The sequence below is a fragment of the Halyomorpha halys genome, unplaced genomic scaffold, assembly GCF_000696795.3.
Source record: "Halyomorpha halys isolate HHAL.00 unplaced genomic scaffold, Hhal_1.1 Scaffold262.1, whole genome shotgun sequence".
Taxonomy (NCBI): domain Eukaryota; kingdom Metazoa; phylum Arthropoda; class Insecta; order Hemiptera; family Pentatomidae; genus Halyomorpha; species Halyomorpha halys.
This window is the reverse complement of record NW_027109480.1, coordinates 884310-911962: the sequence shown is the minus strand read 5'-3', so window position 1 is coordinate 911962 and position 27653 is coordinate 884310. Positions and strand designations below refer to the sequence as shown.

Sequence of the window (27653 nt, the reverse complement as noted above, 5' to 3'; positions counted from 1 at the left end):
AGAATTTGAATCTGATTTTAGTAACACAAAATCAGATACAATTTTTAGGATTACTGCACTGTAAGACGTTTTTGAAATTTTTACTGACTATTAAAAAAAAAAAGATATATATATTTTTTTTTCCGAAAACTAAACATTAGGTTAATATAAAAATAGAAAAAGAAAATATAATTCTTAAAAATTAATGATGGTCATAGGTCTATAGTATTTCAGAGTAGATTCGTATAGCAGTAAAGTTACAGCTGGACTTGAATTATCCATTTAGGTGGTGATTAATCATCTTCTTTTTTCTCTGGCTTCAGTTCAACTAAAGCATGCATTTCTTCTGCTGAATATCTAAAACAGAATAATTTAGAATTAAATTATATATATAATTATTATATTAAATGATATTTTTTAGTAGTGAATAACCTAAAATTTTGATCTTTATGAAGATGAAGAGTATTTTAAAAAAATAATAAAAATCAAAATTTTGTTAATTTTAGTTTCTATTATCTACCTAATTAATAGATACAAAGTTGTATTTACCCCAGTAAGGTTTGTAGATCACAAACGAAGCGATATACATATCTTTTCCCTGCTGTCTTATGTATTATATTTTTATCATAATAATATCTCAATCCTCTACTTAATTTTTCATAATTCATTTTTGGTTTATTCTTACGGACGCCCCATCGACGAGCGACTTCATCAGGATCTGTTAATTTGAATTCCCAACCATCTCCAGTCCAGGAAATAAAACTTTGACAAGACTTGTCAGTTAATAACTCAAGCAGAAACTGCCAAAGCTGAATAGGGCCCGAACCAGTGAAACAAGGGCCACCACCTGTAAATTTAAATAATGAATTTTTCATACAGAATGATGATGGATATGATTAAATAGATCCACTAGTATTATACAACTAATAGCTTGGAAACTTGGGCTATTGATTAAGTTTCATACTTCATAGTAAAACCTCGATTAACCAGGTAGGGTGGGAGGTGAAGAAATAGGTAATTAAAGAACAGAATAAAGAAATTAATCAAATAAATATGAATGTTACAATCAATTTTGAATTAAAGGGACATTAAATTTTAAGTTCTCTGGTTAATCTCAAGTAGGATAATCAAGGCTTTGCATGTTATAACAGTTAATGAAAACTTTTAACAAGATATTGAGACATATTTTATTTAAATACATCCAATAGTTCTCTATACATACTTGAATAGTTAGGATGATGTACTGGTGGATTCAGTAACACTTTTGAATCGTGTGCAGACTGAGGGTTGTGGGGTAAAAAGGCTGGATGGGGTGAATTTATATCTGCAGTCCATTCCGATGTTCCTCCACTAGCTGCTAAATTTGGGACAGTTTGATAAGGCGGAGTTCCATCATAATTATAAGCATCATTATAACCATCGTTTTGTCCATATCGACCACCTAAAATCAAAAAAGATGACATTTATTTAGTTTTGTATATTGAGTATTGGTGGTAATGGTACAGCTAGAAAATGAAATGCGAAGCTCCTTAAATACTCAACTTAACAGCTAAATTCATAGCAGTTAAATATGAATTATCTAGCTGATCAAATCATCAAAGTAACCAACAATTGGGAGCAAAAATATAAAGATCAATAAGAATTTTTATTTAGTAACATTTATGACATCAAATAATTTTTGAGTACTAAAAAAAATAAAGCTTTTTAATCAAATCACAGTAATTCACTAAGCAAATTGAATTCAGAGAAACTATTCTTTATCATTGGCTTTCCTCTATAAAAAACATAGCAAGCACTTTATTCTTGGAACTGTTAAATTCAAATGAGTTATGGGGAAATACTAGGATCACACAAACCAAAAAGATGTACTAACATTGAAAGTAATACTTCACTGGCTGATTCAATGACTATGGATTGATCAATGGTACATAAACATGGAGTTAAAACATGATAAAATGAGATCTGAAAATTCAGAGTTCATGGGGGAAGAAATCAATTTTAACTCATATCATTCAAAAACCAAAATTAGGAATTTTTTTTTCTGTTGAAGCCTTACTATCTGGATTGCAGTGGAATTCCCTTGACTTTAAGATTCACATAGGAATTCTAAGACCTGGGGTATAGTCTTTGAAATTTCCAAAAAAATAGTGAACAAAGTGAGAAGTCTCCTGTTAAATAATCCTATAAGACTCTTGTAGACTTGTAGAATACCAAGACAGGTGTAAAATATGGATGGAAGCTCTGCTCCATATTGTGCCTTATGTTACTTGATCACATATTAAAAAAAAAATAAAACACTCTAAAGGGGAAGAGGACTGCAGTGGAGGATCACAGATAGGATCAAAGATCTGGACTAATAACAAATGCTGTTATAAAAAGACATGCAGGAGAATCTCATATAACCTACAAAGGGGAATAAACATTGTTCTCAGAGTAAATATATCTGAAAAATATGAATATTAGATAGTATGAACCAGAAACATTTATGTATTGAGGAACAGGCATTAGAAAGGGTCGATAACTTCTACAACCCACAACTTGAGCCAGTATAGAGATCAAATCTTTAATAACAACCGAATTATTTTATCCCTAAGAAACAGGGAATTACTATACAACCCAGGGCCAATAAAGACAAGTGGAAGCCCTTATTGGTAAAACTATTTTAGGGCCTCCCAAAAAAAAGTTTAAAGAAAACCAATTTGATGCCATGAAACATGTTTTTGACTTCTGCTGTGATTATTGAACTGAATTAAGTTCATAGAATCAGGGTTAAAAAGTATTTCTCCAACAATTCTTATCTTATCAAGTGCATGAATAAAATACTGGCAAAGTATGTCTTTTTTATCAACCCAAAAAATAAATTAGTTAGTAAATTTTTTTACTTCGAAATTCGCAGGAACGATATATAGAGAGCTATTTAGTCTCCTGACAGCTTTTCCCTCCTTCCTTGTTAAGGGATAACAAAAAATTAAAAAAACATACTAATCTAAGTTTTTGAAACATAATCTTCCTTTATTGTGACCGCCGTAAAACTCCCGAACTGAACTTTTGTTTGAACCAACTCACGAATTGAATTTTTGTTATTTCAGAACTTTATCAAGTAAATGTTCCGAAATGGGTTAATTTTTTTTTCTCTAACGAACATCGAATTTTCAAATCTTATTTATTGATATGATTTTATTTCTGTTTATATACGACATCGTAATATATTAGAATAATAAAAATAAACGCTTGAAGATTTTGGTAAACATTTTTTTCAGAAGAATTACATTTCGGAAGCATTTATCATAAAAACATTTATGTCACTGTCACCAAACAGAAGATTTTAATATTTGATTAAAGCGAAGTTTCTTATTCAGAAGGATGTCAATTTTCAAACTATCTCCGAAATCTGCTTCGTTTAGTTATGGAACATCACAATATCGCAATATTTATCCATGAAAAATCAACTTCGTTTTTCAAAGATGCCATCGACCTCAAACATTCGAAACAGACATTTTACCGAAAATAGATTGGCTCTGTGAATATTAAGAGTAATTCTTTAACCATTAAAGAGCATTTCAACATAATGCAATAGTATATCCACGATGTAACTTCATTTAACTACAAAGAAAACGTATTTGTGTTCATAACGAATGCAGCTTACAAGAACTCTATTGTTTAAGAGAATAATAAAATGAGGTTGAATCTTAGACCAACATCATTTCAGCGTTTGAAAGACTTCTTCGAGTTTAGTGCTATTAACATAGGTCACTCCCCACAGGTCGTGGGAACTGTCTTTGTTGGCCGCCATCTTAGTCGCCATTGTCTATTTTCGCTTGGATGCTTACTGCACTCGGTTGGTCCAGCTTGCCAAGGCTCATCAAATCAGTAACTGGAGTTTTCTAATATTTTAGTAGATTCGATCTGTTTATTAGGAAATAATAGACTTCTAATAAAATAATATATACATAATAGAAAATGTATAATTTTGAGTGTCCTATTACAACGAACAAAATTGTAATGAGTGATCACATCAAAATCTAAAATCCAGAAACGGTTTGGATACATCAGAAATGAGGAAGGTGTAACAGAAGGTTACATGTTCAAATCATGTCTCCACTTTAGCTGTAAATATTACTTCTGGCTTGCTTAGCTTGTGGATATTACAAGCGTACTTACTACTACTAAAAATAGTATTCAACCAACAAAAGCATATGTTGATAACAAATTATAATAATCGTAAAATCGGTTCAAATTAATATATATATATCATTTAAAAAAGAGGGTATTACAAACAGGTTTCTTCTTTGCCACAATAGAGAAACTATCACGAAGACCATTACCAATTTTATCAACTGAAATAATACGTAATTAAGTCTTTAAAAAATTATACTAACATTTATGATATTCTATTATACATATTTATTGGAATATTATAAAATAATATACATTTCTTACTTTTAAAATTATGTTAATAAAGTACTAACTAGGGGAACGAAATTACCCTTATTCACTATAGGTTTTTATTCGTATTTACTCTTTCTTTACTCCCAGAAAATAATATTCGGGGGCTTTATAAGCATAAGCAAGGCAAATGAAATCTTATGGGTTTTCAGAACAAAAACGCGAAAAAAAGAAAGAAAAGAACACTAAAAAATACGTCTTCTAATAGTTGATGAAAACACAAATCATTGCATAAAAAAACTGGCATAGAAAATTAGATTGGGATATGTTGTCACATTTAATTTTCTCATATCTAATAAAATATCTTGTTTTAGACAGGTTTGTTTATTAGTTGTAACAAAAATATCCATATAGCCGCACACTTTTTTACTAAATATAATTAACAGATAATAAAAAAGTGTGCGACTATATAGATATTTTTGTAATAACTAATTTAATGTTTTCATTTCTTTAGCAATACATTTTCGGGAAATTTTAAATTCAGAGCTCGAAAACAAAAACGTCACGCTTTACCAACAAAAAAATTTGTTTACACAAGGTCATATATATAAAAAAAAAAATCATCCTTACATTTAAGAAATTTAATATATTCTTTATTTAACAAAGTATGAGCGGTTTCAAACACAATTATATAAAATTAAAAAAAATGGCAATTTCCTATAAATTGGCACAATTTAAAAAACATTTATTAACGAATTTGGGTTGAAAATAATAGCGAATATATAGGTATAACAAAATCAACAATGAATTAATCGATGCACTTTCATAAGCAATAAAATTAAAAATAATAATAAATAGATTTTTAATATTAATACTGATTGAATTCCAAACAAATGATTTCATTGGACTATTATCAAGCTTCAATGGAATCAGTGACTAAAAATAGTCCACAGTGCGAATTAATAATTTATACTGTGGTTGAAAATTTGTTTAATAAGGTTAAAATATTATCAATTGGGTAACCTATTACAAATATTTTCTAAGCAAGATTTTAGAGGGATAAATAATTTTTGTATAAAGAATATATATGAATATTTATAACATGCATTTAAAATATATATTTTTTTAAAATAACAATATATAACAAAACAGAAATAGTAATAAGAAATATGCATCAGGACATAGACATTTAAAAAAACCTTGCATGTTTTTCAATCTGTTTCAATGCATAAATAAATCTCATACATCGCCTATATATCAATTTGAATACATAAATAAGCAACGGAGGCTATAAATAATACAGTTACCAAAATATTCAGAACTGTGAGGCGAAACTGAATTTAGATTGATTAGAACATTACAAGGCAGAGATAATTATTTTTTTGTACTTATTGAAATTTATAAAATTTTAAAAACATAATTAGTAAATTTGATACAAGAATTACGAAACATGACAATAGCTTGAGAAGAAACTATCTATTAGTAGTACTTAAATAACTATTTTACAGATATTAGATTCTGAAGCCATCTTTTCAGACACCATGCTGAGTTATCTGGAATAGATAAGGATGAAATGTTATGAATTTGAGGGTTGAGGTCTGTTTATCTCGGACCATATTGGAATGTCGAGGTCTTCATAAATAATTTAATTTGCAACATAATACGGAGCATTGAGGATTTCTAGATTTTCAAATGTAAGATTGGATACAGAGGAATTTGATGGTTTTTCGTGGGCCCCAAATCTCAATTCTATATTCCGTAATACCTCTCTTCGTCTTGTAATAAACAGGATTTGTTAGAATGTCAGCTATATAAACCGTTAAGAGAACAGGAGCCTTGGTTACTACCATGAGATAGAAATGGAACCAGATATAAAATAATGATTAGTTATTTTATAAAGAGGAAAGTCTACACTGAACTTACCTGCCCTGAGGTAGGCCGCTTTGGAGTAGTGAGGATGGTACTTGGGGTCCAAGATGTGACTACCCGTATAGAAGTCGGGGTCCATGTACGCTGGGGGTCCAGGGTCCAAGGATTGGTACTCATAGGCCGGACCACCTCCACCTTCTTCACCACCTCCGGGTCCTTCACCGCCGCTCCCGCTATAACCGTCTGCAACAAACCATGATGGTAATGGAATGATCAGAATAAGGGATGGTCGGTAGTTCCTATTCGATTTTTTGAAATCGATAGTCATAAAACAAACAGTAAACAAGTTGACAAACGTATCTTTCAGCCGAGAAAACGACGATAAATGCCAATTTAAAAAAGAATATTACATCTTAATGTGATTATTAAACTTTAATGTTTCAATATTATTTATTTATAAATATTTCTTGAGCTTTAATGTAGATTATTCGTTCTTGATAGGTAGTTCTTTTTTTCTGAGCACCGAATCTGAAATTGCGTTATATAATTACAAATAAAAATTAAGGTTCATTATAGAAGAAGATAGTTGACCGTATGAAGCCGATTGTAGGAAGATAGTCTGTGGCGGTCAATAAAGCTATCAAAATAGTAAAAGAAAACTATTTATTGTCCAACGTTTCACTCCATATTTTTGAGGGCTTCGTCAGGGCTGGCAGATAGAAACAAAGATGACAACTAGCTTCGTGGTCATCTTTGTTTTAGTCCGCCACCAGGACTATCTTCATACAAGAATTAAGGTTGTTTACTTATTTATTTTTTTCAATCGAAACTATAAATTTCAGAATTTTTCTATTAAAATTTTTCTAAATAGTTATAAAAGTTTTTAAAATGATTGATTCTACTTAATTAAACCATCTTGGTTGAATAATTATTTTGCTATTATTTAATACATACATTTATATTTATTAGTAATGAGCATATATTCTTTTATTTATTTCCGTCATTAATCTTATTTTATTTTTAATATATGTATGAATGTACCATACTGAAATATTCAACAGAGGTGAATTTTTTACAGGATACATTGTTTAAAATTGTAATTAAATTGCATTGACTTGAGAGTAAACTCCTTGTTATACTGGTATATTCCTTTTTTTATATACAACACACCATCACATCAAAAAGGAATTTTCAGTACCTATATTTAAATAATTCGACTTGATCAGAAATTTGACATATTTAATAAATTTGGACGTGTTTCATTTCTACGCTAAATTTTAACTCGCTAATTAATGTTATACTTAAATAAATTAAAAAATATTTTAATTCTTTAAGTTAACTATTTTCATTATTTAATTTTTCAGCTTGGTAGGTGATTAATTTATAAGATGTAATTTTAATTTTTTTTTTTTAATAGATTCTAAATAAGTACTTCAGAAAAAAACAAAATTTGATGCTGGAGAGAATCAATGAATGAAACTTTATTATTTTTTTTTATCATAAACTAACATAACTTCAGAGATTTTTTATATTTATTTGTTTATGAAATGAAGCATTTTTCTTAAGTATGAAAATAATTGCTACGACTAATATAAAATTTAGTTTTTAATAATAATTATCTATAACTAATAATCATTCCCCGTTAAGTGTCATCCAAGGATATTAAGGAAATGTGAAATAAACTAATTCATAGGTTGACGTAAAACAAAAAATAATAAAAATGCTTTAATAAAAAAAAAAACACCATCGATTCTCAAAAAACATAGAAAGAAAAAAAAAGTACCTATTATTTTCAATAAACATTTGATTAAATCAACCTAAAAGATAAGGTAAAGTGGTTTAATAAATTTTAAAAACCTATTACTTTATTTTAATATTTTATTACCATTTTTAATATTTTATTACCATATTTACTAATAAAGTTTAACTTATTTAACCGTGTGGAAATGAAAAAAAAAAAAAAAAAAAAAAAAAAAAGATTACATAAAACAGTGTACTTTGAATAATTCTTTGAAAAGAATAGACGGATAAAATTCTGTTTATTATTGTATTATTAACTGAGACATAATCCATTTTAATTAATTATAAAATTTCTATTATGTAAGAAAAAAAAATGTTTAAATATAAAAATAAATTTTAAAATTAATGAAAATCATTATAGAATAGAATAGTTTTCTCGTAAATGATACATTTAATGCATGCTTTCGAAAAGAACATCTTTAAGTTAGGGTTCATGCATATCTTATGTTGCAAGGGAGGGGATGAAAAAATCCTACAATTCAACTACAAATACAATGGGGGATGAGGAGTGCTAATTTTGATGGAGCAATACAATTTTGAAAAAATTAACAAATGATTAAATCATATCATGTCACAACGAGTCGTAACTTGTACACATAAGCTCACATGCAGGAATAGCACGCACGGGGTTTCGTGTAATTACTATTGGCAGTCAACCTTACATTAACTGTTGCAATCACAGATTGGATAACCGCCTAACGGAATGAAATTGTTAACAACCAATTTGTTGCTGTTCAAAATTATTTTTAAAACTCAACAAATCGGAAATAGATCACGATAAATATTATCTGGTGGACAATAAATAATGCTATTGTATGTGTGCGCATATATATATTTATTTCACTTAAAATTAAATAACATACTTTGTTTTAGGCTGTAGGTCGGTGTTGGCCTGAGGTGAAGAAGTCCACTGGGTTGGGGGCTGTCTTCTCGCCTGGTCGAATTGTATCCTCCTAGAATATAAATAAGAACACTTTTACCCAACTAAATAGTTATTAAAATTCGGCATATAAAAATTTAATTTGTTCACTCGACGGTTTTAGCAACAGTATATTGTAGTTAAAATCGTGAGGTATGGATTTGAATTAGTTCATTTGACAAAAAATGTATATATAACATGAAAATAATCTGTTATTTTACAATAAACAAATATGCATCAGTTGATTTCAAAAGAATAATTGCTAAGAAAGTATTAAAGCTATTCATTAGACTGCACACAGGCATTGGTAAACATTTTAAATACGTTCCGTTCATATTGAATCGAATAAGCTTCAATAATGAACAATTAATTTTATCATACAACTAATTCGATAATGAAGGACCTTATGAATAAAAATACGAAATTTTCAAACACAATAATGATTACATCAAACCATTTAGAAGCAGTATCAATTATAACGATTCAACCTCGATAGTCAAAAATGAAAGTATATTTGCACCTCCATTTTTAATTTTCTATTAAAAATAAATATTAATCGGTACTAAGACATTTGTATACCTACATTGTTTAACACAAGCACTAATAATATTAGTAATGTTAATAACATTAAGTGGCTTTTAAGGAAGGGGATAGGTGAGCTATATAAAAATAAATTTTAAGTTAAGTTAATGAGCCAATTAACTTTTTCAAATAAATGCTGAAATTAACACAAATTTCATGTTTCAGTCTTAGAATAATTACGATCTTCTTTATTTTCTTGGATCACTAAACTCAATAAGTATATTGACATAATCACAAAGCAAGAAATTTAATCAAAACAATGAACAAACAAAAAATTAAAAGAACGAGATAATAACTCAAGTACAGAAATTAATAGATAAAAATGTCAGGAGGAAAATAATAAATAATCTTAAATCCGATGTTTTTATTGAGATGGGTGAAATAAAAGTTTAAAAAATTTTATAAACTTATAATAGTTACTAAAATATATTTTATTAAATTAAACCTTTTTATTAATTACTCCTGGAGCTCCTATTTCTGATCAGTCATTTTATGCGAAAACGATTATTAATCAGATTTTTTTTTTAATTTAGGAAAATTTATCTTGTTTAATTTGAAAGACATGTAAATATCTATCCATAGCCCCTTATCGAGAGCAGTAGTGTATTGCGGGTTCCGCCGCCATGTTGTAGCTACTCCTTTTTTGTTTTGTTTTTAAACTGATTCGAATTTATACTACATGTTCACAGAAATTTAAAATAGCTAAGTACGAAATTAAAATGCATAAACAAATTTTCTTTTATTTTAAATTTTAAATGGATGTGTATTTGTAGTGGTTTTGTATAATATAACGAACAAAAATAACAGAATAGTAATCTTCATGGAACAAAATGTTTCTGTTTACATTATTTTAATAAATATTATTAATATAAATAATATTTACTTTTACTCCCCGATATATGGAGTATATAGTAACAGGGAGTATTGCGATCGTGTACAATTTAGATTTAGAGTTTACTAGAGTTAACTAATTCTCGCAAGATGGCCTGTGTGTAAACAGCCAAACTCAAAAAAGAGAAATCGTACAAAACTGAAATTACATCTTCAAGATTCAATGCTTGGGATGTTTAAAGGTTTTTGGTTAAATTTGCCAACTAGAAGTCCCATAATACAGAACCGATTTAAAAACTTTAGGATTTTATCAAAAATGGCTCAAAAGATTTTGATCAAACTCGGTAAATTAATCTATCATTAAATATTCTTCAGTACCAGTTAGGTCTTGTCCTCATAGAAATAATTTAACAGGCCATAAATGAAGAATCTGTAAAACTTCTCTGTCTAAAGTACCTTTAATTTTACTTATTTTAAGTAAATAATCAGTTGTCATTGTTGGCAATAATAAATAAATACAAAATACTAAAGAATTTGATACATATTTAAATCGGAAAAATAGAGACAGAAGTTCAAATCGGAAAAGGCGAGACCGTCCGAACTCTTCGGATCGCATTCTTCGAAACAAAAATATTCGTTAATTTTACCTCGAGAAACCCTAATAAATGAATTTTCTTAGTACATGAATATTGGGAGATACGCGTACTCACCAGATTTTATATATACTAATCATACTATCTCTTATACAGAATGTGAACGTTATAAGGAATCATCCCGACCACCTTATTCCGGATAAACGGGAGTAAACTTTATGCGATTTAGTTGTTTTCGAAACTAATAATGCCTGAACTAGTTATTAACGGATATTCAAGAATTTTTTTTTTTTGTTTTATTCGATTATTATTTTTCAGTGAGCTCTCTACCGAATTGAGGTCGTGGTTTTTGACTGGGTTTTGTTTTAGAATCGGTGCTAAGCGGTAAAGAGAGGCGTTCTATTGTGGGCGCGGCGGATCAACCAACCGTAGTTCCTTTGCTCCCCCCCCCCGAACACCGGGGCCAATTTCACCTGAATACATTCATCGACCGGATACTTCGATTACAGCATCACCGCCGAATGGAAATTTTGAGAGACCGGGGTCGTACACTTTATCAGGGAGTCAGACACAGTTCTCTGGATCAAAGGTGGTATTAGGAACGGAGTGTCTGTACAGAGCTAATTATAAAAATGAATAGTTGTACAATTACAACTTATCGCCCTTACAATGTTGATAACCGTTAGTATCGAAATTATACTAAGATCACTTGGTAAATTCCAATCCTTAAAGTAGCCATAAATAATATTTCGCATTCTGTAGTACACAAATAGAACCCTGTTTATCCAAAATAATTGAGATCAGAGCTACTCCAATAGTACTAATTCTGAATAGGAGATAATGTAATCAATATTTAATTTTTTTTATATTAATGACATTTATTACAGTTTATTGCTTATAAAATTAAATGTTAACTTATTACAGGTCTTTTACCCGACATTTCATGAATTTCCAACTAACGTATCACGCAGGGTTTACACAAAAAACTATGTTCAATAACAATAAAATAAAGAAAATGATAAAAACTTTAAAAATTAAGAGATAAAAATGAACATATTAAAAAATTAAATACTGTAATTTGAACTTTTTCTAGTTCACTCAAAGTTGTTAGTTGGTTCAAAGTAGATCAGTCTAAGGTCAAGCTAGCCGATCACTAATATCAGAAATACCTATTAAGAAATCAAATTAAGGTATAATTAAATTTGATATAGCTGCGAATTAATAAATGAAATATGAAAAATTTTCTTCCTGCACAAAATCATGATCATTTAATTTTAACTTGTGAGGAGTAACATCTTTATTTGTTAATTATGCCAAAGACATGAGCAGCAGAGCTCTCCTTACCTTGAGAAATATGTGCTAAAAATACTATTCAAGAAGCTGAAATCAGCAAATCATACTTTCTAGAGCAGCGTGACAAAAACGTATCCAGCATAAAATACGTCAAGCGATTTTAGTCGTCTACAATGTCTACGTCTAATCTTCCAGTTTTCACACAAATCGGGAACATATATTTAATTTGTGGAGGAATCTCGCAACAAGTACCATGGGTGTAGGCAGGAGTTCGTCAAGGGGGGGGGAGCAGGCCTCAGACAATCACACACACAGATACGTACATACTTATATACAGTCCATCCTGAAAAGTTGGTAAAAGAAAGATATGTAATTCCGCATTCCAAGAAATACTTCACCATTTTATTTCTACTTCATAAAACTCAGTCATTACTTTTTAAATGTTTATTACCTATAATCACAATAAATTATTGAAAATGAAACGACTGAATTCAAATAGTTAACAACAAGGTCTAACCAATGGCTCGTACAATAAAATTATAAGGTAGCTTTGCACTTTTCAACAAATAATTCATGATTAAAATAACACATGATAAATAATCGAATTTATTAACAAATTAAATGGAATCAAATCACTTAGTATTCACACAAATAGTATTATTGCTGACAATGACACAAGAATATTTTAATTGCTACACAGAAAAAAAAAATTCAAACCAGGCGAATTGCGTAATAAGGTCCATTGTCTCTCGTTCGAGAAATGTCGATCATTAATTTATTCCTAGTGAATAGTGAAAACGTTACAGCGCAGATCAATCATGTTGAACAAGAGTTGAACCCTTGCGCAATGCCTTTGATTTCCTCTATTTTCTGTCTAGGTTATGAATACATATTTAGGTTCAAGAACCGCTGACTATGTATCTACATATATGAGTATGTCAATGCTTTGACATTAGATTTGTTTGTACATATAAAAAATCTACAAACCAAATTCTTTAATAACCCAGATCTTTCTTAATATCCATATGATTCGGGGTTAGACCGCGAATAGAGAGACAGTTCAGAGAATTTATATGAGACATTAGCCACTATATTTAATAGCAATGAGGTGCAAAATTTATTGGTTGGTGGAAGTTGTTTTTTGTGATATTGTTGTTAGTATAATTTACTGTTAAACGAAGTTATCAAGAGAGGGTGAAACAAAATCTCTAAAAGTTAAAAACATTTTTTTTTTTTTAAATAAGCTACTATATTTAATAATTATTTATTAAAAAAATTATAAAATACTAATATTTTCAATATTTCACGTCTGCTAACACTTCTAGCGTTTCACAATAATTTAATGTTCGATTCTGAAAATACATTTTTCTACAACGAAGGCTTCGTATGTTGAAGAGTAAACATAATTCGTAAGTTTATTTAAAATTATTTTTAAATATTTATGACCTTAACTATTCACAATAGTTAGTTTAAATGCAATTTTTATTGATGAATTAAAATACTATGGTGTAGAACTTGATACAAGTATTGGAAAGGAGTTCGAGCCCATCATGTATTGGGATGAATGAAAGCAGGAGGTCCGGGATAAAAAGGGATAGATAAGTTGGAGGGGATGAGAATGCAGTGATTGGAGGAAGATGCGCCTGCGCATTGGAGGCTGGGGGCGTGGCATCCCCTTCCACCTTAGTCATTCTTCTCCCGGCAAAAACGAGCTTTCAAGGCTGCAGCCAACAGGGAGACCGAACTAATTACATACCGAAAAAACAGGCTGATGGAAAAACAAAAAAATCAACTTCACCGTTTTTCAAGCGTCCTTCGAGCGTTCACAAAGAAGGAAAAAAAATCCACTCAAATCCGGAAAAAAAGAATTGTCACTTCATAGACATAGGACGAGAGAGAAAGACCATCCTTGTTTGGCCATCATTATGAATAAATTTTAAACTCTACTTAAAACTGGATTAGTTCATAAATTTAAAACATTTGGTATAATTAAATTTGAAAATTTAACTAAAATTTATCTTTTTATAGTATTAATTCGATAGCATTATAAAAAAGATATATCAATTACTTAATATACTAAGACGTGATGGACACCATACCGGTTTATATTAATTTTAATGAGAAAACTTTACCATCCGTTTAAATGTATTGAAATTTTTTAAAAAAGTGAATATTTTATGTTGTTTATTCCCCTCGATACCAATTTTTTACTTCAGATATTAGCTGCATTAATCAAATAAAACTTATTTTTAAAAGGATCTGATCGGAGATTATTTTATGCAAAAGGTTCAGATACACTGGAAAATACTGATGTATATAAGATGTAATAAATCAGCCCTGTGCGGGTTCACTCATGCTTTGGTTTATAAATAAGAAGGTAGAAACAGTTTTCAAGCTTACAAAACCAGGATTTAGATGAATTATTAAAAAATCTAACCAAAAGACTATTACACAAATACGCGACTTCAATAAAATATGAAATATTTTAATCATTACTACTATTATTTAATTAATGATATGGAGAATATGAAGGCTCAAAAGTCGATTTACATTAATCTTATACTAATCATCAAACGATCTCATTTCTTATGGTTAGACATCATAGACGTCATTTTTTTTTTAATAATGAAATAAAATATTTTTTTAGGGTATTTTCTATTGTTCATATAATAGGAAAAAAATACTTGTAAAATTTTAATTTAACAGAAAATATAAAAGTTAACAGAACGTTATAGGAGTACCTGCTCTGGTGGGGCGTTCTGGACTGTTAAGTAAGTCCAGGGTCACTACGTAGTAAGAAGGCTTTTAAGGCCTTTGTAAAAGACCGTCCATTTTATTATCTTATTAAAGCCTTCAAGATGCAGATTTGTTAGTTATTTCTTCGACTACAAAGGATAAATTCATAAATAAACGTTAAAAGCGAATCAAACCTCGGGAATGGTTTTCACAGGCGCGTTTCCCAGACAGATAAACGATGCGGTTTCGTGAAAAGAAGCCATGCATAAAACGATTCCATTGCGTCGAGAAAATTTACATCACAAAAAGGTTCAGGGACCAAACCAGTTTTGTAAGGGGTTGCGCTCATATTATCTCCTCCATACTGAATCTTGTACATCACCTGGCAGAAGTACATGGCACTTCTAAATTAAATTAAATATATATAAAATAAAATAAAAAACCTGGGTGAAAAAACAAAAACGAAATGATGCTTGGATGTTTCCAACTGGGGCAGACAGTAATACCATCGGACAAATTTTTAATTTTTTAGATCGCTATTAATCGGCTTTAAATTTTTAATTTACATTACTTGGTAGAAACAGGTAGTATTTTTTAAAAATAAATATATAAAAACTCAGACTAATGCAGGACGGTTCTATGGGAAAAAATATCAGCAGACGATATTTGTTTTTTCTACAATTTTTGCAGATAGATATCAATAGGTTTTTGAGTTTTATACATATGCTAAACCCAAACCACATTGATTTTTTCTAAACTTAATTTTTAATAATATTTTAATAAATATTTTATGCAATATTTTTATACAAATACAAGAAAGGAAAGGCTCGTTTAACAAAACTTTACATTGACCGTAAAAATGAAAAAAAGAACACTAATCTTTCTCACCAAGTGGTAATAACGAAAAAAATCTCTAGGCGTACTCCATGTCTCAACTCCATCCTTGAAGGAATATTCCAATAAATACTCTAATAAATGGATCAAAAATGTATGTTCATGTATATGTTATATTTATTTCAGACGCCTTAGTTAGAATTCATAAAACATCCTAACTAACGTCAGTAAAATTCATTTGTATAACGTCTTCGTAATCTGAAAACTCCTTATTCAAAAAAATGACTCAGAGGCTCTTATGTTTTTCATCAGGTGTTCAGTGAAGATGATAAAAGTTACGACGTCAAGGCGTAACACAGCGTACATAATGAATAGAAAATACTATCGTCAGTCCACCTGTCCTGCTGTAGGCCCGGAATAAAGAATGAAAGCGATAATTTATTCTGTTTGTTAAAATTCTTTTCTTTTTCTTTTTGAATTATCAAAATGTAACCACGAGCTTAAATAATATTTAGAAACAGAATCACAGAAAACGGGAAAATTATATGAATAAATCAAACATTTCGGAATAAAATACTCATCTAATTAATATGGGAAAAATAATTATTATCCAATTAGAAAGGACAGATATATTAAAGAGCTACCATATTAACATTTCATTTCAATAATGAGCACTAGACTGAAAAAGGAAAAACAATTAAATAAATGTTAATCAAATAATTCTATTAAATTGATAACCCAGGTTTTAAAACCTGAAATTAATTATTTATCGGTCAACCCAATTAATAATATTGAAGACTTCATAACTATTAGTTTTTTTGTAATATTCAATAAATAACCTAATGAAAAAAGGTATTTATCAAATAACTAATTATTATTAATAAAATAATGAAAGCTTCTAGAACGTATTTGGGAAGTAGGGGGATCAAACTCAAAAATTTTTCCTGATAGTTTTGGCCGGATTTCCCAATCATCGGAGTTCTGGGGAATATTTTATGAAATTTCCTCTTTTTCAAAATATTTTATGAAAACTGGACTATCCGATTTGTTAGTAAGTTATTGAGCAGTATTTTCGTAATTTGGAGTAGATTCTCAAATTTAGGAATTTTTGAATTATTGAAAGGATGACAACCCTCCTATGGGTCACATCTCACCATCTTCCCGCGAGGACAGCCCTTAACTTAGTCATGAATCACCTTTACCATAAAACGTTAAATGTTAGGGATTCAAGCCAAATCTGACCCCGCAAATTAAAAAATCATTACTTTTTTAGTCAAATGTGAAAATTAAATAAATCAGACAAATATTAATATATAAAATAACTAATTAAAGATGACAAAATAAATCATGTTAATTATCTATTTATAGGGAAAAAACAAGAGTAGGGGCTAATTATAAAAGGAATGATGTGGGATAAAATTAAAATGGAACATTATGACAAAGTATATGTTTTGCCATTGTGAAAAATTACTATTTTACGTACTGTTTGCTGAAGAATATGAAGATGCGATCATAATCTTCGGAGAGAATCATCCTAAGTTTATCCAATTAGTTTTTCCTTTAAGTCTATTAAGTGATTTGGAATTAGTCGTGATCTAAGTCCTGATTATTTCGATGAGCAATAAAGAAATATATTCTTACTAAGCTAAATTTTTCCTTAGCTGAATGTTATTAAGTCTTTAACACGCATATTATATACCCTATTTCTACTTCGTCCTATAAATACTTAATGCTTAAAAAAAATAATTTTTAAAACGAATTTCCCAACAAATTGATACGATTTCATACTGCGGAGGAGGATAAGAATTTTTTTTTGATGAAGTGAAATTACGCGAGTAGTCGTAGGTAACAAGGAGCGGGTGCTGCCCAGATGGTATACGGGCTTCTTCAGCTGCATCTGCCGTGCGACGATCAAACGATGTCTTCCGAGTTCAGGTGTCTCTAGGAACAAGATAAAAGTATAAACATGCCGACAATAGTTTAACAATAAAATGCGTTTTCTTATTTTGTTGTAACGGAACTGACTAGACAAGAGACGGAATCACTGGATCAATACAACAGCCCTCCCCCTCAAAGAACATCAGAACTCTTCTTAATGACTTATTACTGAAACCATAGCGTTCATTAAGGTTGCATTAGTGTTTTAACAAGCACACGTAATAGGGCAATGGATTGAAGTCAGCATTAAATAGAGCATATCTATTGCGTAATCTCACTTGTTTCAACATGGTTACCCTCTATCTTGCATATTCCATAAATTGAATCTGTTGCACAATATTTACTTATTGCTTAACCTTGTAAGATGGATTAAAATGTGCTTAAAAAAATAAATCGAAATATATCTCTTTTGTCAACTTTAAAATTGTATTTGATATTTTGTTGTTGTTTTGATGATACTTCAACAGGCAACTTACGTTAACCAGGTAGTATTTCCTTCTATACACGAGGCATTGTTTTGGAATATCATTAACTAAGTCATAAGCTTAAACATATTAATATAATTAAATTGAAAGTTATTATTTCACATACTTTTAATAATTGCATTCTAAGGTAGTGCCATGCCAGACCACCCAAATCCAATTTCATACATATTTCTTAAAATCATTAACAGTTTAGGTACTATATTATTACGAGGTGCAATAATCACTCCAAGAAAATAAAGAAATGTTAAATAACTTTTTTTTTTTTTTGTAAAGATGTTCTTAGATCTATTAATAATTTCTTACAAATAACAGTCAATTAAAAAAATAAAAATCGAATCTTATTACTGTTCTTTTAAATTGTTTTAACTGGTCTTTTAAATTACTTAATTGTTCTTACGAACAGTAAAGAAATTTTATCCGTCAATAATAAAATTACAATGTAGCCCAATACAGTAGAAAGTTTTAATACACAAAAAATTATTTTAATTTATAATTTCTCTATGTCCACTCTTAAAATTTGAACCCTGCTTACTTCCTAATACCGCTGGTCACTACAGAAAGTTAAAACACTGCCCCCTGAATTGAGTGATACACGCATATAAAAAAAAAAAAAACTCTAATAAAATGCTTTCATAACAATATTACCTTAGAATGATATTCAATCTTTCAGAGCATCGAATTATTTCCTACCATTGGCAGTTGTGTATTAAATTTTAACAAATTTTTTTAATAATAGCTTACTCAAACGATTCTCTGTTTGGTTACCTTTAATACAACTTCCGTCGCTTTTATGACAAAACCTGTGATTACACATGTAGTTACAATAATGACCATCAAACTGTGTAATTTTCAAGCCTGGGTGACCAGAAGTGTTCTTCACATTTTAAGGGGTAAAACCACCCCGATGCTTACTTATAGTAATTATTCTAGTCAATGAAATGTAGAAAAACCTCCATGCATCCGAATACCTTTTAACTTTAAAAAATGCGACGTGAACAAATAAAACAGAAAACAAAGGAATTGTCAAAACCTGACCGAGTGGAAGCCCAGAGTTCTAAACATGACGTTGGCTACAATTTAACTCTAATTTCTTCAACACAAGTCCGGCGTAAATAAAAAAATACGAATGAAATTCTGTTGCTTGAAATGACTTATGTCCATAGATTAAGTCAATGTTCTTTGGTGTTTTCAATTTTTTATGATTAATCATCAAGATCTAAAATTAAAAATTTGACAGTAATTAAACTTTAAATTATTTTCTCAAAGTTTATTTTACCATTCTGGCAACGATGAGTGAAAAGTTTATAACAATTATGGGTTCAAAATTTGCTTAGCGAAGTCATCTTAAGAAGATTAGAAATTTTTTATCTTAATATTTATAGAGTTGTTGCACATTTTTGTTGAAAATATGCATTTGAATAACGCTTTTATCATTGAACCTATAATGTGTATTAAGACATTTGCTGATAAAAATTAAACTTCATGAGTCTTTTTTATTCAGGTATATTCTCGTTTAACTCATTCATAATAGACTACCAATCGTTTTATGAAAATTCATAATTTAAATATATCATTATAACAATATTGTTTATAGTAAGTAGAATGGAAAAAATGTATAACCTCGTTTAATCATTTTTCTACTTTCTGAAAAAGTGTGAAACTAGGGTAACACATGAATCTCAGTACATTGATTGCTTCCTTAAGTAAGTGCATATAATAAACGAAAAAAGGGAGGGGGGATCCAAAACCGACCTACAGACAACATGCGTAATGTAAGAAATATGCTACCAGAGCATGGTGCCAGAGGACAGGTGTTCACAATAGGAGAACAGGTGTGGAGCAGATGATCTCCCGGCACGAGCTCCGCTTTCTAATCATTACTAAACTCGTCTTATCTTCGACCCACTCGCTCTTCGGCAAGAGCCGTTGGGATCGGGGTAAGATAACTGCCGCGAAATAAGACGGAGGAAGGCGACCGCGAAGTAGAAGGGAAGAGCGAAAAAGCGGCTCAGAATGGTCACAGATAAGAGCGAGAGCGGAATACTCCGCATGAGATGATAGATTGAACAGTTACATGTTAAAAATAAGTTTTAGAATAGTAACGAGTGAGTCATGAATTTAAGAAATTAGCTCTAATTCACCCAATTAATGACTCATGTGACATAATAAAAACTGAAGTTGTAAATTTTGCATTGTTTTAAGCAAAGTTCTGAAATAATTGTGCACTTTTATTTTGGAAAAGGTTTTTGTTTCAACATACGCCCTTTTTTGGAATTGTTTATGCAGGAACATTTCTTATTAGGCACTTATATCAAGTTCTTGGGAGAACATATACGTAGAAAATTATATTGTTAAAGTCCACTCCGTAATCTATCGTCAAAACTTTAATATTAACACTTCTTACAATTATTTGTATGTATAAGTTGTATACAATAAATATAATTAGGTTCATACTAGTAATATTTAATAGTATAGTTCTGTAGGAGAATACAAATGTTAATTGTATATAAATTTATAAAAAAAACACCAATCAACAGAACAAAACATAATGGGAACAAAATACCACTGTCTCAACTTACAGAAAATTAAGATATCAAAATACCTTAGATAAGCAAGAGTACGATTTACAGAGGTCTGAATATTTCCTCAACCAATTTAATTAAAGTTTCTGTTATATTAAAAAAAAAATTGAAACAAATTTTAGATTTTTATCGTGTTTTTAAAATTTTATTATAATTAACACGAAAAAACAAATAATCAATGATATCTATCATGATTTCACACTAGTTATAAACACTTTTATATTTTTTAATGTTTAATTTTTCCTTAACATGTCAAATTCAATTTTTATTTATTTAATTAATACCAGATCGGCCTGATGGGCCTAACATGGTTGATATAACCCTTACAAAATTTTATTTAAAACAAACTAATAAAAAGGAAATTATTAATACACATTGATAATACATTTATCCATATAAACTAAAGTACTTAGAATAAAGGAGGTTTTTATAAAACATTTAACTATTTAATTACAAGTGAAAATTCGCAGGGAAGTCAGACCCTGGTAAACAAAAAATAATTAACAAATAAATTGAAATAAAAATTTAATCTGCTCACTGAATATAAATTGTAACAAAAATAGAAAACTTTTTTTGTTTTAATTGGATGTATTGAAATTGTTTATAATGGACAGACCGAAAATTTCAATAATTAATCTTTAATTTTTAATAATTATAATGAATTATATCCTAACGGTTATTATATATTTGTAATAGCTAATTTTAATATTTTCGTTAACTACTAATTTTATTATATATGTTAGAGCTCTATTAGATAATTTCTAACCGATATAAATATGATTCGCAATCTTTAGATCTTCCTCTGTGCTAAGAATAGATTTCTACAGGAAGACCCGCTATTGAACATGCAAAGCACAATTTCCTGAATTACAGGAGTCTTTGCATGCATTTAACATTAAAAATGAATTTTCACTTCTTTAAATAAATATATATATATATAACATTTCACTTGAACGTACCATAAAACTGAATTTAAAAAAAAAATAAAATAAAATAATCTTATTAATTATAATAAAAAAAATAAAAAAGAGAATTTCGAATGAAAATGTTTGATGAAGTGTGTGTAGATATATTTATTTAATGTATAAAAAAAAATGTTTATTACAAAATTAACGAAGCATAAAGGAATATAAATGTTTTATTTTAGTTACAATAGAATTAAGAAACATGTTGATTCATGAATTGCAACATATACTACCAGAAAATGTTATATAAAAAAAACTTCCAGCATTTATGCAAAAAAAATTCCTGAACGGTTTTCATTTACTACTATTAACACATGATAGATTCTATAATTGTTATAAAAAATAATTTAGAGTAAAATAAAAATAGTTTATTTTATAAATTAACATATGATGAAGACGTTTTGTTATCACTGAACAATTTGATGTTTTGCATTTCCTTTGGAATGATTGTTGGAATGTTGGCTTCATTTTATTTATTTTTCTAGGAAATATCCACTGTAAGAACAAAATTATTTTAAAATTAGTCAACACTGTAACTGACAAAATTACATCCACAGTGAAAAGAAGTTACAATGAAAAGGTTTGTACTAGAAGTCCTGTTCTTCTTCATATATGTATATATTGTTTTTAATTGATAATATGAAAATTCTACAAAATAACTAAAGACATATAGTTTTAATTTCATCATAAAAAAAGTTGGAATAAATTAAAAATCCTCTGAAGTCAACTTCAGTCAGGCAATAAAAAAAATATTTAGATAAATGTTGCCCAAACAAACCAGGTCGGACTAAAACAGCATGGAAGATATTTTAGCTTTTTCAATTTCTCGTACGATAAAATCATAAAATTAACTTAAATGTTTAATTATATACCTATTTCAATTTAAAATAAGGCAAAATTAAGTTTCAAGGAATCTTTATTTAATATGTAACTTTAAAGCGTTAATTTTTTTTTTTTTTTTTAAAGAATACATAAACATAAAATTTAATATTAATTAAACGGTTTTCGTGTAAGAAGTTAAACGACTTTAATAAGCATAAGAAAAATAGATGACAAAAAAAATTTATAATCTTGCTCCGAAGTTCTCTTTGTCTGCCATATATTTATTTTTTTTTTAAGGTAGAGTTTTTCTTGAAAAGAAAAACCAGACTGGCCTCGAAGTTAACGATGAATCACGACATACGTAACGGTGTTTAATTCAGTGTTAGAGGAAACAAGAGCTAATAATACATTTTCCCATTTTAATCTATTTCTAATGATGAAAGTATCAGCAGTTGGCAGAAATTAGAGAGAAAGAGGAAAAAAAAGCGAATGAAGAAATTGGCCGCAACATATGTTTTGTTTTAGTAATAAATTCGTAGAAAGATTTATAACTTTCATTTTGTGAAAATTAATCGTCATTATAATCATAAATACTGAATTATTTTATTGAAAACGCGTTTAATATTAATACTTACAAATTTAAACAATTTTCAAAGACGAGTAGTTCACACATTTTTTTCCTCGTATCGAAACATGAGAATTATATAAATATCAAATTAAGACAGGACAACGGGAAGTGGAGATTATTATAATAATTTCACAATTAATGTTCAGAAGTTGACGCTTCACTAAGTAAAAGATAATATATTATTCAAAGAAAAAAAAAAAAAAAAACCTTATATATACACGTCGTTTCTTATAATTTTATCAAAGCAGTGAAGATACTGATAATAATTTTATTTTTATCTATAATTTTCCCCAAAACATTTGATATCACGATTCATAGAATTTTTAACAGATATAAACTGGTGACTATAAATTGTTATGGTTGAATTTAGTTTGAATTGGTAGATTATTGGAACAAAGTTGTTCAACAAGCTATTGAAATCACACAAGTAGATTCGAATAGTAGTCAGTAAAATATGTTTTAGTTCGATAGGGATTATTTTTTTTTTACGATAAAAAAGAATTTTTAATTTTCAAATTGGTGATCGCATTTTCAATCGTTTGGAATAAATTCCCGTTGTTATCTATGGATTTACGGCATCTTTTGCTCATGAATCAATAGTGAAATGACCAACGGAATTTAAAATTTAAGAAATTCGAATCATTATTACCAAAATATAAGTAGGTAGCCAGGTAGAGGTGAGTTTAACGGTAGGGAGGAGCGGAAAGAGACACGATAACGCGAGACGTGATCAGTGTTACCAACCGTCGACCGCCGGATATTGTCCAGCCTGGCCACGGACGGTGAATATCTAGAAAGACCTCACCTGTACGCCAGTGTCAAACCAAAATTGCGAGTGCGGGAAATTTGAAAGTCCTCCGATATATATGAATAACAAGAGATGTTTAAAATCATTATTTTCATTTGTAAAGAATAATCTGTTATAGTAAGTATAAGTATTTCTTATTCAAACTTTTAATAGTCCTAATAATCTGATGTTTCCCGATTATTATCATTGTCAATAAATATTAATTAATAATTAATATTAATTCCTTTTCGTTCATTGGTTTCGTTAATGACTATTACAAGCTAAATATTTAATACATAACGTCTACTATAATCCTATTTAATGGTTATTTTTGGGTAGCTGTTGACAAACCTTGGTTTAGTGCTTACTAGGCTTACTAAGAACTGGATAAATCCAAACAAAATTGCTCCGAGCAATATTCTTTCCAATATTTGACATTACATTACGTGATTAGTGCTCAGTACATATGCATTGAAAGGGATATTTTAGTTACAGAACCGATTTATTTTGATATATATTTACCATACAACAATAATTTCCTAACGATCTAATTGACATCTTTCCAGTATAGGGCTATACACTGTTTTGAGTAAATAAAAAAAATATAATTAGGAATTGGAATGTCAGTGCAAAACTCGGAGAGGCTTTCTTAATTAACCATTTCAGAGAGTATTTTAATGTAATACCAGAATCATAAGAGAACGATTCCACATCTAATAGTTGCCGATGGTTGGTAAAATTAATTCAATAAAATTTTGAATTTATTATTTGGAAAAATATATATTTATTTTTAAATGTAACTCAAACCTTAGCTACATTTATACAAGATTCGAATAAGTTTTATTAATTTGTATCGAACGTTAGAAATCTTTAAAATCTATATAAAATACTGTACTATAAAGATATGAACTGAGAAAAATCTAGGTTTTTTAGTAATTTATTCTTATTTTTTAAGATAACAATCTGTTTTAACAAGGAACTTTTTGTAAATTGATATCGCATAACATTATTTAGATTTGAAGAAAAAAAATTCAAGGTGATCAAAAAAAAAAAAAAGAAAAAATGATGTTACATTTTTCTGAACTATATCAAAAATATAGGAAAAACGAACAAAAAACAAAACAAAAAAAAAACGTCTTTGTGGGGTTAGTTCCACCCAGAAACCTACAAATCTACTACTAATGTAGCTGATCAGTAAAGTAATTATCTGTCACTTTTTTTGAAGGTAGAATTTTGAACAGTTGGAACACTTCTTGTATTCTTGGTAAGTTACTCTAGGTCAGTGAAGTGTCTAAGTCTGTTTGAATCGTGGGTCATGTTTCGCTTGATTTCCAAGTCGTATTTACAATACATAGTATGGGTTTTCCATTTTCCACTGAGATCATAGTCTACATAATGGAAAACAAATCTTTGTTAACTTTTTCTAGTAGAATGGATCACTCTTATCTTTTATCATTAAAATGATCTCCATATCGACATAAGTTCCAACAATCACAGTTACTACAACTATAATTATTTTTAAAAAATTATTCTTGGCATTTTAACTTTCGATAAATGTATTTTTATTTTTTTTGATAAAAGTATTTAAAAAATATATTTTGAAACTACTTTTAAAACAATTATATAGATATCCTATAATTCTATGAAGTTGGAAATTACTGTTCTTATTAATCAAATTCATACTATAGTAGATAAGTCCAGACTTGATCATATAATAATAAAATAATTTCATATACATGTTTAAAAATGCTAATAACTGAAATAACCTTAAAAAATGAAATATTTAATATACAGCACTACTTTCTAATTAATTATAATATTGATATTTTCAGAGGTATTGATGGAATTAATCATTAAGTCCTCATTTAAAACATTAATTTTGATATTGAGAAGAGAAAATTAAAATAAAAAAAAAATTCTAGTTTATCCAGCTGGGAAATAAAAAAAAAATATGGCAATGGGCCAAGAAGCTATTTAAGCTGAAAGTTACTATTTTTTTTTAAAATATAAATTTGGATCTGTGCTAGATATTACAATAAAATAAAATTAATTAAAAAGACTTGGCAATGTATTACTTTTAATAATATTAACTTTAATTTTTTACAAAGTTTTAACAGTTTTAACGTCGAAGTACCAAAGGCAAGCAACTAATGCCAGCACTATTCATGAACGCACATTATAAATTGATACGAATGGCACCAAATTATTTACGCAAAAAATAGTGTAAATAACTATGAATACTATAGCACGCCTCGTATTAGTTCAATTAAATTGCGATGGCGATTTGATGGTGCAATATTATTTTCACACTTGTTTCAAATATATAGACAGAAATTAAATATAAATAAGTTAATATCAATGCAATTTAATTAAAAATGGTTTGAATTTAGATTAAATGAAATTTATTCCAAACAACATTCGTGTTAATATTAGGTACGCTACTTAATAATTAAGTGAAAAAAATTGAGGTAAGAAAAAAATCCAATGTCACAATACAACAGGAAAGGTAAAGTAAAAACGAACCAACCATCTTATAATAATTAGAAAACATCATACTTAGTAAATTATATTAAAATATGCGAAAGCGAAATTGGTTTAGAGAATTATAAATTAATATAACTTGGTAAATTTATATCGATAATTAAGGATTGCGAAACTTGATAAATGATCACTCTTCTGTGAAAAAGAAAAAGATAGAAACATTATAGCAATATTTCCAAAACATTTAACAAATATTGAAGGGACGATAGACAAAACCAAATAATAATAATTCAGAAAAAATATAACAAGTAAACGAAATGAAAGTGCCTAATATTAATATATATAAACACATTAAGACACAAAATGTAGTATATACGTTAAATTATGTTAATTGTGAGTATTTTCTTAATTGAATAAATAAATTGAGCATGTTCTGGGTAATATTTTTAATTGTGTTATTGTTCAAGAACTAATTTTTAACGGGTACCACGTAATTGTAAAATATAAATTAACATTAATTTGAAGCCGGAATTAATAAAAAGCGAAAGGGAAAATTACAATATGAAATTAAATTAGCGTGAATAACTATTAACAATTTATCGAAACGTCATTTAATTCAATAAAATTATTTGAAAGTAATATGAAAAATAACACAATTATATACATATTAGGGAGAAATAATTGATCCATAGATACAGGATTATATTTATTATTTTTCTTGTACGATATCTGGTCTATCGAAATTATTACGAAATTTAAGTAAATATAAAAATTATTTTACAATGAATCAAATTATCAATTGAATGAATATATTTTTAGAATAACGAACCTGGAGGGTAATCATGATCTGGAGCTGATAGGAACAACGAGTCCGGATAGAAGGCCTCATGTGTCGAGTTGACTAGCTCCAACACATGTAGCACCATGACTGTCAGCGGCAAGACTGAAGACGCCTCCTCCGTCCCCACCCCAACCACCGCTACCCCCACTACCGCCCTCATAAAAATTAAAATAAGAAAACAATTTTCAAAATTATATAGAAAAATTAAATCAAAGCTATTTTTTGTGTTCTCGAAGAATTTTCTTAAAAAAGCAGATAACACGATGAAAATTTAATACCCTGTTAACGTAATTTTAACTAAA

General features: G+C 28.7%; 1 protein-coding gene across 1 annotated transcript in view; it reads right to left on the bottom strand.

The window, feature by feature from the left end:
* Positions 1-272: 272 nt before the first annotated feature.
* pnt (pointed) overlaps positions 273-27653 on the bottom strand; it is an 83468-nt gene continuing 56087 nt past the window's right edge. The window contains exons 5-9 of the mRNA XM_067047665.1: positions 8898-8987; positions 6289-6477; positions 1202-1420; positions 529-826; positions 273-336 (exon numbers count right to left, since the gene is read on the bottom strand). Of these exons, the coding sequence (XP_066903766.1) occupies positions 273-336; positions 529-826; positions 1202-1420; positions 6289-6477; positions 8898-8987 (860 nt within the window). The remainder of the gene's footprint in view (positions 337-528; positions 827-1201; positions 1421-6288; positions 6478-8897; positions 8988-27653) is intronic.